The 17,145-nt window shown below is 39.7% G+C and overlaps 1 protein-coding gene across 1 annotated transcript; it reads right to left on the reverse strand.

Moving 5' to 3' along the window:
- Positions 1-678: 678 nt before the first annotated feature.
- Positions 679-16,711, reverse strand: RSL24D1 (ribosomal L24 domain containing 1). The gene is made up of 6 exons (XM_030577929.1): positions 16,546-16,711; positions 14,062-14,175; positions 7,361-7,433; positions 3,848-3,911; positions 2,627-2,712; positions 679-1,130 (listed from the first exon to the last, which is right to left on the reverse strand). The coding sequence occupies exons 1-6, from the start codon at positions 16,624-16,626 to the stop codon at positions 1,057-1,059; spliced, it is 492 nt and encodes a 163-aa protein (XP_030433789.1). The 5' UTR covers positions 16,627-16,711; the 3' UTR covers positions 679-1,056.
- Between the last annotated feature and the right edge of the window lie 434 nt (positions 16,712-17,145).

Raw genomic sequence — 17,145 nt, forward strand, 5'->3', positions numbered from 1 at the left:
TGCAGATAAACAGTTGTTCATTGAAAGTTATTTATCTGAGTGCAACACTGATAACACTTTGGATGAAGAAAGTACTACTATGAATATGCAACATACCTATACTTTAAAACAACTTTTCTGTCAACATAATTACAAAAGCGTTAAGTTACATTATACATGGTAAAAAAGTTAGATTTATTACATGTTTGAACTAGCCTGGTTTTGTGGCATAGATTCGAGTTCCAATGGTTATACAGGTAATGGTTCCAGTCTCCAAACTGGAAGCCACTATTCTGTCAGCAGCCTTCTCCAAACAACAGCAAAACTTGCATCCGTGTTAGCTGCTCTAATAGACTATGCTAAATCAAGAAGAGTTCTTTTAAATATGGAAGGAAAAAACACACAAAAACTTTCAGTTGTTACATTTTAAGCAGTCTATTTTCCCCCTAGTGGGATACAGTAAAAAGCTAATGCTCCACTGCAGTAAATATAGATAAAATGTGATTCTGCCATCCCTTGTAGGTACAAAGGTGCAATTTACCCACTACTGGAGGGGTATGGCATACCAAATTAGAAAAGCCTTGGGCCAAAGTCTACTGAGGAAAACTTCCACTGAAGCCAATTATACCTTGAATTATTAGCTAGATAAAAAGATAATTATACTGTCCCTCCCTGGACAATAAAGAGGTATATATCATCTCAAATGAAAGGCTTTATGTTATACAAAACCTTATCAGTGATGCATAATTACAGAATTACAAAAAGTATTGTCCAAAAACATTAGCTGCAGGACAGCTGGTTCATGCCAATTACATCATTTTTATAATTACAAACAGTACTGGATGACTTGCAAAATAACTTTTGCTCAGTAAAGTGTATTTTTCTCCCAATAAAGAATTGAGAGTACCTTCTGGTGCTTCACACACACTCAAGATGTGCATCTAGGGTGTGTTTAATCACCTTTCATTTCAATGAACAAATATCAAATGAATCAATAATGCACAAGTTAGAACTCTAGAGAGTCAAAAAATGGTAAGTTGAGGAGGTAAAAATAGAAGGAAAAAAATGACAAGGTTTTTAGGACTCTTCTTCCATAGCTACATCCTCCTGCAGTTTCTGTACCATTTTCTCCTCCAGCCGTTTTGCTTTGCCTTCAAAAAGAAAAGAAAAAACAAAAATTTTAACTGAATATAGTTTTATTTAACAAAAATTGTCTAGAGAGAACTCTCAAATTACAGCAATCAAGTTAACACATTTGTTATCAGCTAGCCATACCAACAAAGAGGTTTTAACAAAAAGCAGAGCTGTCATTACTTTAATGCAACAACTAAAATCAGCTTCACTTTTGTATAATACACTGAACATTTGTCTCATCTAGTACCATGGACTTTCGCCAGTTGGCAGTATCGATCAGAACTTCATGCAGTAGCATGAACCACTCCTTTGGTAAAGGGAGCAAAACTGAGAGGCTCCTGCTCACTTCTCCAGATTTAGAAGAACCGTCCCAGCAAAAAGTATATCGAGGGGAGGATCAAAGCAGAGTGAAGCGTAGGCAAAAGCACACTGCTCTTTTACACTGCCCACTTGTTAGCACCACACACCAGAGATCTACAATATTATAGACAATTTGCTGTAATGGACTATATTAACAACCATATAAAATAAGGAAATTTAAAATATAATTTTATAATGTATCAACATCCACCAAGATCAATGTACTAATAATTTTTTCAAGGCATTAATAGACAAATTTTCAGCTGATCTCCATTTTGTATAAGGGTAGTTGTGTGCCTAAATACATGCAAAAGATGGAGATCATTTGAAAACATATCCTACAAAGAACATTTAAGAATAAAACAAATTTCACAAATAAGACAAAATGTCTACACAATCTATTTTACCAATACCTTTTAATGCATAACCTAGTATTTGTAGTAAAGAATTTTGGACCAGCAGAAAACCAGTTGAGAGGAACAGATTTTTCCAGCTGTAACTCAATTGGAAACGAGAGAAACGTAAATGTTGCTCAGTAATGGAGAATATAAATTCGTATCTGTGCATTCTTCAGATACATTTTGGTTAATATTAACTAGACAATTCAAAAATAGGTTGTTAATTGGCTGTAACATATTAAGTTTAATAAACATTTGTGACGTCATATTACAAACACTCAATTATAGAATGAAAGACACAAGATGAGTGAGGTTCAATAAAAGATAACCTCACCCACCTTGTCTCTCTCATGTCCTGGGACCAACATGGCCACAACACTGCAAACAACTGAATTATAAAATGTCACTTTCTCAGACGGGATTATTTGCTATTGAGTCCAACATTTCAAGAAGTCTGACACTGTACAGATGTAGTAACTACAGTATAGTTCAAGGTGTGCCAATGACTGAATTTAAAATCATGGAGACCAGACACATAACGAGGTTAGCTCATTATTTTGATACTGTAGAATCTGAATAAGTAACAGACACTGATGGAATCTGCCTGCCATGGGTGAAGGACAGATGGGGGAGGTTGGTCTGGTGGGGGGAAGGAGAAAGTAGGGGATTGTATCTGGCTCATTAAATGATGGATGTTGCTCAAAATAATTATACATGAACTATCCAAACAAGAATTCAGTAAATCCAGTTCTTACCTGCATGTGGAGCCCTAACAAGGTGTATGTTTTGCTTGACTTCTTTGATGTCTTGTGCCTTCTGCAGCTCTTTGCTCTTCTTTAATCTGAGAAAAATAAGGGGGATTATTATTTGTGAGATTATATACACTAAAGCTTAACTTTTTTCTTTTAAATAAATGTATATACATCATGTGTAGGGCTTGGTGTCTGTCATGGATTCCGTGACTTTCCCTGACCTCCATGACTTCTGCAGTAGCTGGTGTGATTGACCCCAGGGCTGCCCAAGCAGCTGCTCAGGTGGCCCAAGGGATAGCCACACCAGCCACTGAACAGCAGTCCTGGAGGCTGTGGGAGCTGCAGGTGCTGGACGGTCTTGGGGGCAGCAGGCGCAGCCACTACTCAGTAGCCCCTGGCAGCCAGTGCCATTGGCCCATCCCCAGAGCAGCAGCCCCTCTCCAACCTCCCAGAGCAGTGGCTCTCTCCCCCACTAAGGTTTAGTTAGGTGTATATAGTACAAGTTATGCACAGGTCACAGGCTGTGAATTGTTGTTTATTGCCTGTGACCTGTCCATGACTTTTACTACAAACACCCATGACTAAATCGTAGCCTTAATCAGGTGTATTACATCTTAGTGAAATTTCACCTCTCTGAGTCCACTAGGGAATTATAGTGGTAGTTACAACTAAAACAGAATCCAATAAATACTGGTGCAATGGGATGACAGAGAAAGTTTTAAACTATGAGAAGTTTATTCAGATTTTGGAAACATCAAATTACATACAAGTTTTCAACCACCTTCCTCCAAATATCAGAATACAGCTCCTAATGTTTGGCAAGATCGCCTTTCCCTTGAACAGTTAGCATTATGTAGACTCATTTCTCAAGTTTTCTAATGTGTTACCATGCTGACCAATATTGTATTATTTTCTTGTACTTCCCAGTCTGTTTCCGTCTGTTGTCTTAAGCAGCTTGTAAGCTCCTTGGGGCAGGGATTGTTTTGTTGTGTTACTGAAATGCCTAGCATAATAGTCCTTGACTCTCCTGTGTGCTATGGTGCTACACATAATAAATTAGTAACATCTGCACTACTGTTCGTGTGTCAGAAGCAAACAGCCATTCAAAATTTGTGAGTATCATCTCCATGGAACAAGGCCATTTCTTTGCCACATGCCTGTACAGCATGATGCAGCCCAGAACCTGATTGGGATTTCCTAAGTGCTACTGAAAATCCTTCTCACCTGTTCATGATAAATTTAGCTTGGCGTTTTTGTTTGATCTCTTCCACTCTCTTCATTGCATCAACTGAAACAAAATAGAGTTTTTAAATATTTTTAAACTTGTGTGTTTGATAATCGAATTAACATCCTGAAACAATTTAACTAGTACTCTTTTAAAGGCACATTTTACTATAATGTGTTCTTTAATATGAACTAAACCTAGAATAAAAGAAACATCTAATGATTATACCAGAGAAGTTCTCCTTGCAATGTACGGATACTATTCTGTAGCTAGAAATTATCATCAATTTTACCTTTAAATTTCAGTTCAAGTTTCCACTTTGTCTATACAATCTCTCTCTTATCCCTACCATCATTTCTCACAATGGAGGACTTTTGTTTCCAGTTCACCATTATCCAAATGTCATTATCCTTTTCCCCTTAATAATACTTCTTCCTAACTTAAAAATGAATGATGGTCTCACATGCCAGAAAATTCATCATGACAAACAAAATATAGCAAACTAGTACAGAATCAATGGGATCAAAAGAACAGGACAGCACAGCTTTAAAAGACAGCAGGAGACAGAATCACTTAAACACTAATATAATGGTTAAGAATGCAGTTCAATTCTATACTCTTTCTCTAACAGAGGTTCTCAAACTGTGGTCCGCAGACCAGTGAGCTCCATTCAGCTGGTCTGCGGATAGCTCCAAGGTGTGCACCTGGGCTGATGCACACAAGAGAATGAAGGTAGGCATGGCTCCACTAATTAGGTGCCTGGACCCTGGAGAAGACGCACATGTAAGGTGAGATGGTGGCCTTGGGGGAATTGGGGGTAGGTGTGATGGGGTAGAGAGGTGAGAAGAGTGGGTGGGGGGGAATTTGGTATGTGCAGTGCTGCAGCGGCCAGAGAAAGAGGTGACTTTCCCCAGCTCCAGGGCTGAGGTTGCTGGGGAGAGATGGCTTTCCTTTCCAGCATCAGCTCAACAGCTGGTGTGGCAGGGGAGAGACCCCCTTCCTTTTCAGCCCCAGCCTGGGGTTTGCCACAGCAGAGGGAGAAAGGGAGAGACCCTCCTCCCCAACCCTTCCCAGCCCCAGTTCAGGGGATGCGGCAGAGGGGGAGAAAGGGCACATCCATCACATTATAAAGGTAAGACTACGGATATTAAAATATGAATTATGTGCTTTTATTTGTAGAACAAAAAAAGTTGATTTTTTTTTTATATAGTGCTTTTATCCAAAGTGCTTTACAATAGTTAGCTAACAGCACAAACAACATTTGGAAAGATTATTAAATGGTCCGCTGAGATCCTCAGCAATCAAGTGGTCCACAAAAAAGAAGTTTGAGACGCACTGCTTTAACAGTTATTCAAAAAATAAGGACTAAGTGAAACCCAGTGCCTGCCCCCAGTTGACTGCCCAAAAAATTTGAACTTGTTTGAACAGTGATGTGAAACAAAAAAACAATATAAGGAAGATCAGGTTAATCCAAGGTTACAGATGCATAATTCCAGTAAAATATGCTCTCTTTCCATTCTTAAATCTCTTGCCTATAATTGATGAGATTTACAAATGACTACTCAATCAAACCTAGGGCTCGATTGACGGTGCTGTAAATCAAGTAGGCAGCACAGGTGTACCAACAAACTCCACAGAGCAAATATGCTGTCACATCAACATACTCTTTTTTAATGTAAACAATGCAAAGACAACCTAAGTATCACTTTGAGATCATGTTGTAAGTGACAAATAAAAGTAACGTGACATTTTTTAAACAAACTCATCAATTCCTTGCTGTCGGGAGTAGAAATTTTTTATTGAAAAAAATGGACTACTTCTGCAAACAGACTGAATGTTAGGTACCTACTAGCAAAGATGTAATACACACTTACACAGGAACCTAACTATAGTTGTGGAAACACTGAAGGCGAGTCATTAGGGAATGAAGCAGTCCTAGCAGTTACAACTTTTTTGAAAAAGGAACAGCATATTTTTGAATTACTATGCTCTTCAACTATTTACTATTTTGTTGTTGAAACAATTGCAAAATTAGCTATTTAAGTCTTAACAAAACTTCATATTAATTTTTAAAAAAATGTTTACTTAACATTGCACCATTACAGGAGCAAAGCGTTAAATAATTTATCTAAATTTTAAAAGGTCTGGACAATTTTACTAACAACTTGCGTAGGTTCACAGCTAAGGGTAATCACGCTGAAGCATGAGATTTGACATCTGATTGCTGCAGGAATGAAGTTTTTTTTCATATGCACATAAATAAATGATTAGACCAATGCATGATGGGTTTTTCTTCACTTCTATCTGACGGCTCAGGTATTAGCCAGTCAGAGGCAGGTCAGTGAACATGAAAGATCAATGGTCTGATTTGTATGGTAAATCCTGTGCTCCTAACAATAGGACTGTGAGAAAATGCTGAACAGAGACCAAATCAGAGTTTTTAGAGTGGTACTCAATTTTTAATTCCCACCATCATACTTCTCCCTCAAATGCAATAGGGGCTGTTCAATCTTCTTAATCTTCTGGCTTTTTATTGGCATTCCTGGCAAAGTCTTTTGATCAAATTGTTTGTTTTAAGAAACTAACAAGGACAAGAACATTTCTGGTAGAAAGCTAAAAATCTTTAGCGCTATGGTGATCTATTGTATAACTATGTATTTGGAACTTGTGCAATATGTATTAAAAATGCCTAAGAATGAAAAGTATTAACTACTTCAGGTGTTACACATTACTTGCTTTCTAGATTTCATTTAAAAAATCTAAGCTGGTTTTAAGAACACAAACACATACAGAAGTCATTGCAACATCAGTAAAAGCATTTTAAAGAAGCGTTGTGTGTATAAAAGTCAATTTATCAGATTGCTCTGAAATTAGGTATTCAGAAAGCCTCAGACATCAAGTTTCAAACAGAAGAATGTGTTTTACTGCAGAGTTATATACCTATAACTTTTGTAGTGAAAATGCTGTGAATGACAATGATTTAAAGGCAAATATTGCAATTTATGATTACAGTTGATAACTGAGCACCATCATTATAGACTGATAAGATAATCAGATATTCTATTACTATGGTTTTGTAGAAATGGAAGCAGAAAAAAAAATCTCTGTAATCCGAGTAGAATCTTGGTTTGTATTGAGTAGTCCCTATCAAGTCTGATATTGCCCTTTTTACAAGTGGAAAAAAAATGTGGACTCATTTACCATAAAAGGCAGCAATCATAAGGGACAGATTATATCTAGATTATAATGCAAAATTAAATTTACTTTTTGTATGAGACTACCAAGACTAACCCATTTCATTTCAATGACGTGCAGCTGGGAGGCAGAGCAGACATTCCTGTTCTACTTTGCGGCACACTTAAAAATAAATCTCTTTTCAGGTTTCTAGTATTTACAAAAGACTAATTATAAATATGATCAAGATTTAAAGTCTTCTGACAACTGTACATGAGAAGAAGATCTTATTCCCAGCTAGTCTTCTAGAAAAGCTGGCATTTCCTAAACTGACTTACCAGTTTTGCTCCATAGCTCTCTCTGGTATTTCAGTGGCTCATTTCTACGTTTTTCAAACTCGAATGAATTATCCTGTGTAAAAAAAGGAAAGTGAGTACAGCTTACATTCAGATACAGTAAATGGGAAATACAGTTTTAGGAATGCATAAAAAAGTTATTATCCATATTACTTTTTACATTTGTGAAAAGAAATCTAAAAGATCTCAACCTAAAATTCCCTTCATTTTATCTGAATATCTATTATAGATATTTCTCTAAACCTATAACAAACTAATTTAAATATAGAACATCTTAGCAGCTCTCAATACTAATTTCTGCTATATATCATTGAATCTTAAACTTAATATTTTTAAAGATACTTGTGCGTCAGGTCTTTAAGAGAAATACTTCCCCTCCCCCCCTTCATGCCCAAAGCAGGGGTGAAGACCAGCAATTCTTCAATTGATCATTTTCTGAGGTAACGTTGAGTCTTCACAGGAGGTGAATAAGCCCAGAGCCCTGTTGTGATGGCTAGGAAAGAACCTATAGAAGACTCTCATATAATAATGCTAAGAGGCAGAATTACACACTCTGACCTATGCTATGTTAATTTAACAGAAGATAGGAGAGAAATAATAGGCATGAGAGAAATCTCTCTCACACACAAAGATACTTAACAAGAATTAAGTTGTATCCCGCCAGAAGCAGCATCATTACAATCAGCTAACGATGAGAACATGTTGCAGGAGGTTCTAGGTGGGCACTAACCCTCTATATGTTAATCACCACAGAGAGTTGTTTGCAGAGAGCTAGAGAACCACAGCCAAACATCTCTGTGCTCTTATGCTCCCTGCTCTCTTCATCTCATTGAAAACACAACCACTGACTTCTCCACTGCAATGGGACAGCCACGTTTTGGAGATGTGGAGGCTTAAGCCAACCCTCTCTGCCTTCAGATAGGAGGAGGAATCCTTTGCTTATGAGAGTTGAACTATGCAGACATCACCTGCTGTGCTTCAAAGGGAACATTGACTGCAAGCGGAGGGAAGGAGAACAGCCAACACAGACCGTTTGATGTGGTTCTCTTTGTTCTAACACATCCTACCTATAGCAATCACAACTTCTGAGTGGTTAGTTCCCAGCAGGCCCCTTCCTCCCTCACAAAGTAATCCCTGCATGGCTGTTTGTCTCTGGATCTACCTGTTCTCCCCCTCACTCTTCCCATGGCTGTTGCTACATATCTTGATGTAGGATGGGCATCATCCACACTGGCCTTGCACCCTCAGTGATGAAGTATCTGGAGATCAGTGGCATTTAATCCTGTTGAGCTCCACCACTGACCAGCTACTGAGAGCACCGTAGCACCATCTCTGCCCAGTATGGCAACAGCTGGGCTATCTTCTGCTGTCCACTCCATGTTGTTGCTAAGAGAGAGCCCTGTGGAACTCCCTCTCAAATATCAGTAGGACAGGGTTTATTCATGGTTTTGAGCTGGAGATTTTGGGGACCCTACATCAGTACCACCCTCCAAACAGCAAACATATTGGCCATAATCCTCACTTTTTTTGTTAATGAGGGACAAGTAACCATTTTAATCAAAGAAAACTTGGTTTGAACGGAGAGCAGAGTGGCCAGCAGCTCTGCTGAGTCAGCACCAGGTAGTTATGCACAATGAAATGACTAAAAGTGGTATAACTGAATCTAATACATCATTTGTTCATTTCCAGATAGTTCTCAGAAAAATGCCAAAGCATCACTTGTAAACGGTCTCACACAATGTAACACCATTCACAATCTTCATTGAAAAGAATCTTACTGAAGATCAGTTTTAAAGACACTGGAAGACAAAATTCCTTTTTTATCTGTTGGCTGGAACTGCAGCTGTAAAGATAATACCAATCCTTTAAAAGCCTCTGTACTTGAACATCTTGATTTGATAAACATCTTAGCAAGAAGACAGAATGCAGAGTGCTAAAGGCCAAATCATTTTGCCATGGCTCTTAACAACTAGAGCTGCAGACCCTCAACACCCAGGAACTGCATCCCTAATTGGTAACTATCCTATTCTCTTTCCAAACCAACCTCAGACTGCTTACTGCTTGGAGAAACAGTCTAAATTGTTTATTGTCTACATAGATGTAATTTATGTTACATCCTTCTGCCAAAAATCATGTTTGTGTGGTGAATTTAAAAAGCAAGAGTAAGATATTAACACGTTGGGTGAAAGACTACGGGGCTTGGGAGGCAGGAAGGGAGTTTTGTTTTTTGGAGTTGGGAGGAAGAAGGACATTGAGTGAAGCTAATTCTGGGTATAAGCAGATCAGAGTAACTGTTTTAAGGTTTTGTCCATGTCATTGTTTTTTCAGTTACCACCCAAACAATGAAAAGAAATACTTTGCTCACCTATAACCTTTCAGCCAAAAACTGCAACACATTTTGCAAAAAATTAAGGCTCACAACACCCTTGCTAGGTATGCAATACCCCTTTTTACAGATGCTGAAGAGAGGTATGGTTATATAGATCATCTATGGCAACCATATGGAACCAGAGAGATAATCCAGATCTCCGCACTCTGTTTTATGCTTTAACTAGAAGACTAACTTCTCAATAAAAGAAACAAGGAACATAAACCCAGTGGTTTTGCAGAAGCCATAAGATCTCCGTTAAGCACCTGATCAAGTCAGACTACAGACACTTCAAAAGACAAGAAAAACCTAGAGAAATATTCTGGGATTCGAAAACCTTCTAATGGTGTTACTGAGTTTTAATAGCAGAAAAGTAAATTAGAAAGAAATTTGCAACTTTTCATAGTGATGCTTCTTGGTATTCTGAAAGCAAGAATTAACCTCAAACTATATTTAAGGGAGGAAGAAAAAGTTCTAGATAGCTCCAGTCTACTTGGGCTAAGGGAATTTTCAGAAATCAAAATGCAACAACCTGGACCAGATCGATCAATTAGGTCAGGAGTTAGAAGTGCCAGAAGCAGTAGTCTAAACATAGGTTCTAATGACAATCTGGTCAGCTTAATTCTGAACCAAGAATCCTGGAACAACCAAAGCTCTGAAAGGGGAGAGGATGAGAAACGCAAAGACAAATATTTTGCTCTGTCCTAAATTATTCTGAGTAGTGTTAACTGACACCAACTAGAATAGCAACAAGTTTTATACAGATGTCTCAGGAAGTCTCCTTCCTCATCCTCCTGGAAGAAAAACTTCTCACTAGTATTCCCAGACTAGCTGACCAAATGCCACTCAAAGGAAAGACAGCCCCTAGTCTAAGTACAGCAGCAAGAAATCCCCAGAGAAAATAATTATGTGTTAGTACCAGAAATCTGAACACCCTCTAAACACAACGTGGCTGCAAAAGCCTCTCAGCACCCCAGAAGCACTCCTAAAAAGACACACACAGCACTGTCCAGTTGCTGGTTATATTACAGCTAATAACAGCATTCATTTACTGCTTGCGATGCTCAAAAAAAGTAGCTATATACTGATTGGACAATGTTCAATTCAGCACATATATTTTAATGGGATTTTGATAGGTAGTTCTGGTGCTACCCATGACTCTGTAGACCAGGGGTCGACAACCTTTCAGAAGTGGTGTGCCGAGTCTTCATTTATTCACTCTAATTTAAGGTTTCATGTGCCGGTAATACATTTTAATGTTTTAGAAGGTCTCTTTCTATAAGTCTATAATATATAAACTAAACTATTGTGGTACGTAAAGTAAATAAGTCTTTTAAAATGTTTAAGAAGCTTCATTTAAAAATTAAATTAAAATGCAGAGCCCCCCAGACCGGTGGCCAGGACCCGGGCAGTGTGAGTGCCACTGAAAATCAGCTCGCGTGCCGCCTTCGGCATGTGTGCCATAGGTTGCCTACCCCTGCTGTAGACGATGCCACCTCTTTTCAGTTTATTTTCCCTAATAAAACAGGAACCCTTTAGATCTAAATAGACCTTTTATCCACAACAGTGTTTCCCAAACTTGGGATGCCGCTTGTTTAGGGAGAAAGCCCCTTGCGGGCCAGGCCAGTTTGTTACCTGCTGCGTCCACAGGTCCGGCCGATTACGGCTCCCACTGGCGGTGGTTTGCTGCTCCAGGCCAATGGGGGCTACTGGAAGCAGTGCAGGCCGAGGGACATACTGGCTGCCGCTTCCAGCAGCCCCCATTGGCCTGTAGTAGCGAACCACAGCCAGTGGGAGCTGTGATTGGCCGGACCTGTAGATGCAGCAGATAAACTGGCCTAGCCTGCCATGGGCTTTCCCTACACAAGCCCCATCCCAAGTTTGGGAAACACTGCTCTACAATATACTGTAACTTGGCCTCATGTTTGAGTTTTGTTTTCAATTTTTGTTTTTCCTTTTCTTTATAAATTAGAATAATATCAGCTTCTGTTAGGATACTGTTAAGCCTAAAATCTTAAGTGGGGAGCTTAAGAGAATGTGAGAACAGAACAAATTAAGAACTTCTAACCATTCCTCCTACTCCATCAGATCAGGGATCTCAAAAAAAAAAACAAACCAACAAAACCAACAACAGTAAAACTCTCCTAAATCAGTTTTTAACAGTATAAAACCCACATAACTCTTCAGAAGGCCCAGTTATTACATGGCTGCTTAAAGATGTCTGGCAGCCACATTAAAAAACATACTCTTAGTTAACTACACAATAATGTCCACAGGGAAGTTACATAGACAGCAGTAGGTCACTAACAGTACCAAAAAAGTACTGAGCATCCTTATTTTTCTGTTAATAAAAGCTAACTAAATCCCAGTAATCCTCTATTTAAGGACTGTCCTTGCCATGTATGTATATTTAATCAATTTCTCCCTGGGAAGTAACTCTGTCTTGAAATGCTTTAACTTTGTTTTTAAATCTGTTTCATGTCTGGGAAATGAAAGTATCCTTGTGAGGGAAGATTCTTCTTATAAATTCTCTCCTTCTAGAGAAAGATCAACATAGTTAACTGCCTTACACTTGAGAAATCTATATAGTCTATAGATTAAATTAAAGATGCTTCAGAACAAAAGGTATATTACAAGAGGGAAAATGCTTTTGCTAAAATGAATTTAAACAAGGGAAATAGTCTTTTCCAAGAAATAAGTTTTGAGTCTGAGGAAAGCATAAGTAAGATGTTCATCAAAACTGCATTATCATAACTGCTGCACCTGAAGCACTGAAAATCTAGAACTTGATGAGCAGAGCATTTAATGACAGGCTTAAGAACAATCTGGAAGGCTTGTTAGTTTTCTCTGATATGACACCTGCCCACACAACCAACCCCATGAGCAAACACTCAAAATGTGGGTACAATAGACACAAGAGCTATATATTTGTAACTACCTGATTTGCAGACACAACCAATATACTCGTCTAAGTTGTCATTTGCATCCCCAGTCAACAGGGGCAGTAATTTTAAAATTTCACTCCTTAATTAGGACTTGTCTACACAAAAAAGTTGTACTACTTTAACTATACCCACACACTTCTTCCCCTGCCAGTGTGGATGCAGTTATACTGGTATAGCTTATCCCATACTATCAGTTTAAAAAATGTGTCTAACCACCATAATTATACCAGTACAAAAGTTCTGAGTAGATCAGGCCTCTGTGAATGCCTATGTTCAAGAAAAATTAAGAACTTCTGCATCCTACCCTCATATCTGCCAATGAATGACTTGCTGAAAGCCAAACAACAAAACTCTGCATTTTTATTTGATTTCTGTAAAAAAGAAGGTGATACTCAACTTACAGGTGTGTTGCAAGGTTTAATTTGCATTTGTAAAATACTTTGAATGTATTGGATGAAAGATGCTACAGAAGTGCAAAACATTATGTTGTTGTCCATGCTGCCCATCCCTCTCAGCAATAGAAAAGAAACCTTTTTCACAGTCTTTGGGCCTCAAGGACCCTGCACATCTGGAAAGCCGGAAAAGCAAAAAAAGAAAAACACTGTAAAACTAATTTCCATTTGTTTTACTGCTGAATGTGTGGTTTGATTATTTTTTTTTAAACTAACAGATTTTAAAGGAATCTCCATGTCTGAGACTCTCAGTAGTGTGCAAGCTCAGGCATTTACCTGATACATTGGGAACAAAACATCTTGAAACTGAAATTAATGTACAGTCCTAGGATTAAAAGTGATTCAAGTAAAATGGGCAGTTCTTTGCCACTTCATAACATCATTATCTGTGATAAGATTAGCCATTCTTATCACAGATACTGCATGTTTACGACCATAAAGTTTAAAGCTACAACTACATTATTCTTCACATAAGACAATTCTTTTGGACTTCTAAATGATTAGGAGTGCCATGACGAACAAAAATAATGGTAATATCTATTTATTTTTTAAATAAATTTTTCAAAGAAAGCACAACACATTTAGACTGAAAATACAGAAGCCTAATCAGAAAGGCAAATTTCAGGGTGATCCTAACCTTAAAGAATGGCGAGTTTTAAATTTTCAAAGAAAAGCATACTGCATATTTGTGCTTTATTACTGAGAAAATTGAAAGACCAAACTGTATTTTTAAAGAACTGATTTTGCTCTCACTGTCTCTGGGGTAACAGAAGCACTTGCATACCGTGATTTGCCTGGATATGGCACTTGGAGTATTACATGCCTAATATTCATGTTGTTTTTATTCTTGGCCAGGATTTAAACACACATAGTAGCGTGTTTATATCCTTTAGTAGTACAATACCACCAAGTACTTACCACTGTTAGTTCTTTACCAGCTGCTTTCCGGAAGGCTTTGGTCCATCTGACCTTTCTGGGATTTCGTTTCTTTTTAAAGTTTTTGTGGCATTTTGATCGGCAGAATCTAAAGACCTGAAGGAAGATTAAATACAAATAGAAAAAACGTCCACAATCAAATTAATTTATTGCCCACGCCATCCAAAATAACTGGTGTTAATCTTAGTTATGTTACTCTACTGGCACTATTCAGTGCCAATTTAAAAAATGACCATTATTTTTTTCCTTATAATGAAAAGTATCAATGAAACTAAAATTACGAAGTATAGGATAGAAATGTCAGCTTTCATGGAATCTACACAACACCAAACAGCTAACAAGCCTTAGTCTGAACCTGAAGGATCTACCAGAGATTAAGGAATACAGTGCATTCTTCATGCCCATTCGAGGGGGGTGGGTGGGGGGACAAAACATGCCCCACCCTTGTCAGTCTGGTAGTGAGGGGACAATTCCTTCCCAGTGCAAGAAAGGAAATTGCGCAATACCACAGCAGACCAAAACAACTGGTCCTTTGCTAATCTCAGGGTGGGAGCAGCTAATCTGGGCATGAAAGAAGGTTCAGGTGGGAGGGTCAGGGTTTATATACCCTCCTGTAAGTGGACAGAGGCCAATGGCTTACCTAAGCAACGTAAAACCACCTGCCAGCTCAGGTGATGCTTCCCTGTCCTCACACTTTCCTCTTTCAGGAGGGGGATCCTTAAGAGAGCCACTGTCAGATTTCCCCACCAGCCCAGACAAAGCCCATCCCCCACTTTGAGGTTGTGGGGGGCTGCATTTGCAGCAAGTTACTTGTGTTACAGCCCTGGTGTGTTTGGGTAATTTCAATTTAAATATAGCTATTAAGCTTTACAGGGTATCCTTTCCATAATTTTGAAAAATAAACTTTATTTGGTTATTTCAAATCATGTCTAAACATATCTACAATCCATAGAATAGAATTTTAATGGAATACGTGTTCATTAACCTTCTTACAGAGTAATGAATACAGAATATTTACTACTAAAACATAAAGTGTTGCTCTAATGAGTAAGATACTTATACTGTTTCAATGGATCTTTGTTAAATTAGCATAACAGATTTCTGTTGTTGTATGTATAACAAATGCATAATTCTGAGTGCAGTTTTATTACACAAAATCCTGCCGTGATAGTCTGCGTGCACCATTATATTCAATAGGATTTGGCAAAGTGAATTTAATGTACCACTAGATCATGTAAATCAGTACAGAAAGATACTGCACAGGATAAATAATACAAGTCTCGTGTATCTTCTGCAATGATGGTATCATTCAAATTAACAGTTTGATAGTGTTTTAGATCATTATTTTTACTTTGTTTTACTTTACAAAGTCACATTACTCTGTTTTCACAATATCTTCAGTTACAGGCTGCTGGGAACTTGCATGCATCTATATGGCAATTACCTTTAAACAAACTGATGGTCAAAGAACTGCATGGTACAGGATTATTGAATTACCACAAAAATAACTCCAAAACCTTAAAACTGTTCTGTGAATTTTCTAAACCTGTCACCTAATCCTAGAGCTAGTGCCTTCCTTACAGGATAAACTTCTAACTGCACATAAAAATAGTCAAATTTTGCAAGGTACAGAGAAAAGATACTAAACAACTACTTTTTAGAACTTAATTTCAACTTTAAGGCCCCAATTCAGCAAGGAGGGGACCTAAGCACATGCCTAAATTCTAATGGTTTCAGTTGAACTTAAACATCTACTAAACTTCAAAACTGTACATAAGCACACACTTAAATGCTTTGCTGAATCAGGGTCTAAATATGTCAAGCATTTTTAGTCTAACACTGGTCTTTACAATAGAGCAAATGCTGATATTTACATGGCTTAGCCATGCCCAACACTCATCCTAAACCCTGCGAGTATGTATCCGGCTAGGCCAGCGGTTTTCAAGCTGTCGTCTGCGCACCGCTGGGGGGCGGGCGGGGCCCGCAGACTGTGTCTAAGATTTCAAAGCAGCCCGCATCGCCCTTTGAAAACGTTCCGGGGTCTGCACATGAGAACCGCAGGTCTGAGCTGCGCCACCGCTGCCTGGCTACCGCAGCGCCATGGCTCTGTAGGCTCGCGGCAGCTCCCCTAGAACCGGTGCCAGTGTGGGAATAACACCCCCAAAACACCGCGCGCTCGGCACGCGGCAGCCGGGGGGAGCGGACGGGGAGCGCCCGCAGGCGTCGGGGCGGCCCGGCTGCGGGGCCACGGCCAGCCCAGGCTGCGCTTTAACGGGCTGGAGCCGAGCCCGCCGCCCGAGCAGAGCCGGTCCTTAGACGGGCCTGCCCCCGCCCCCAGCTACAGGGGCCCCAACGCAGGCCGGGCCTACAACAACCCCGTGTGGCGATGGGCAGCGCCCCCGGCCCGGCCCGGCCCCTCAGGACCCGCTCGGCAGGACCCCTCCCGGGCCGCGCGGCCGCCCCGACCTTGCAGTCATTCCGCACGAACATGAGCCCGTGTCCCGGGTAGATGGGCCCGGAGCAGAAGTAACATTTCTCGATTCGCATCTTGCTGCTGACTGAACCCTCCGGGCACCCAGCCCCCTGGCCACGCCACGCCGCGCCGCGCAGGAAGTGACCGAACACACCTGGCCGGAAGTGCAACTCTAATGCTCCCTTCCGGATAGAGCGTCTCCTCCCTCAGGGAGAGCGACGCGAACTGCTCGCAAGCGCCGCCTATTGCCTGTTCATGACCAAGGCAGCCAGCTAGGCCTCGCTCGGCCAGTGGGGCCCCCCGTGGCTCAGCCCAGTGCCCACAGGAGCCAATTATCAATCAGCAAAGGGAAATCAAAGGGTATTAAAGGTACAGCGGAGGCTTTTGTGATTAATTTTCATAAACAAATACAAAAAGGCAAAGGACAATTGAGAAAAGACATGAGGGCAGGAGGGTGGAGGGAAAGCAGCACGTTCTGGTGGAAGGGAAAGCTGGCATTATCTGAGCTAGCTCAGCATTGCTTTGTTCAAATGTATCAAGAAACAGGGTCCAACTTTCTTTTAATTCACATCTTATTAGTCTTTATGTATATT

The sequence above is a fragment of the Gopherus evgoodei genome, chromosome 10 (genome assembly GCF_007399415.2).
Source record: "Gopherus evgoodei ecotype Sinaloan lineage chromosome 10, rGopEvg1_v1.p, whole genome shotgun sequence".
NCBI classification, from domain to species: Eukaryota; Metazoa; Chordata; order Testudines; family Testudinidae; genus Gopherus; species Gopherus evgoodei.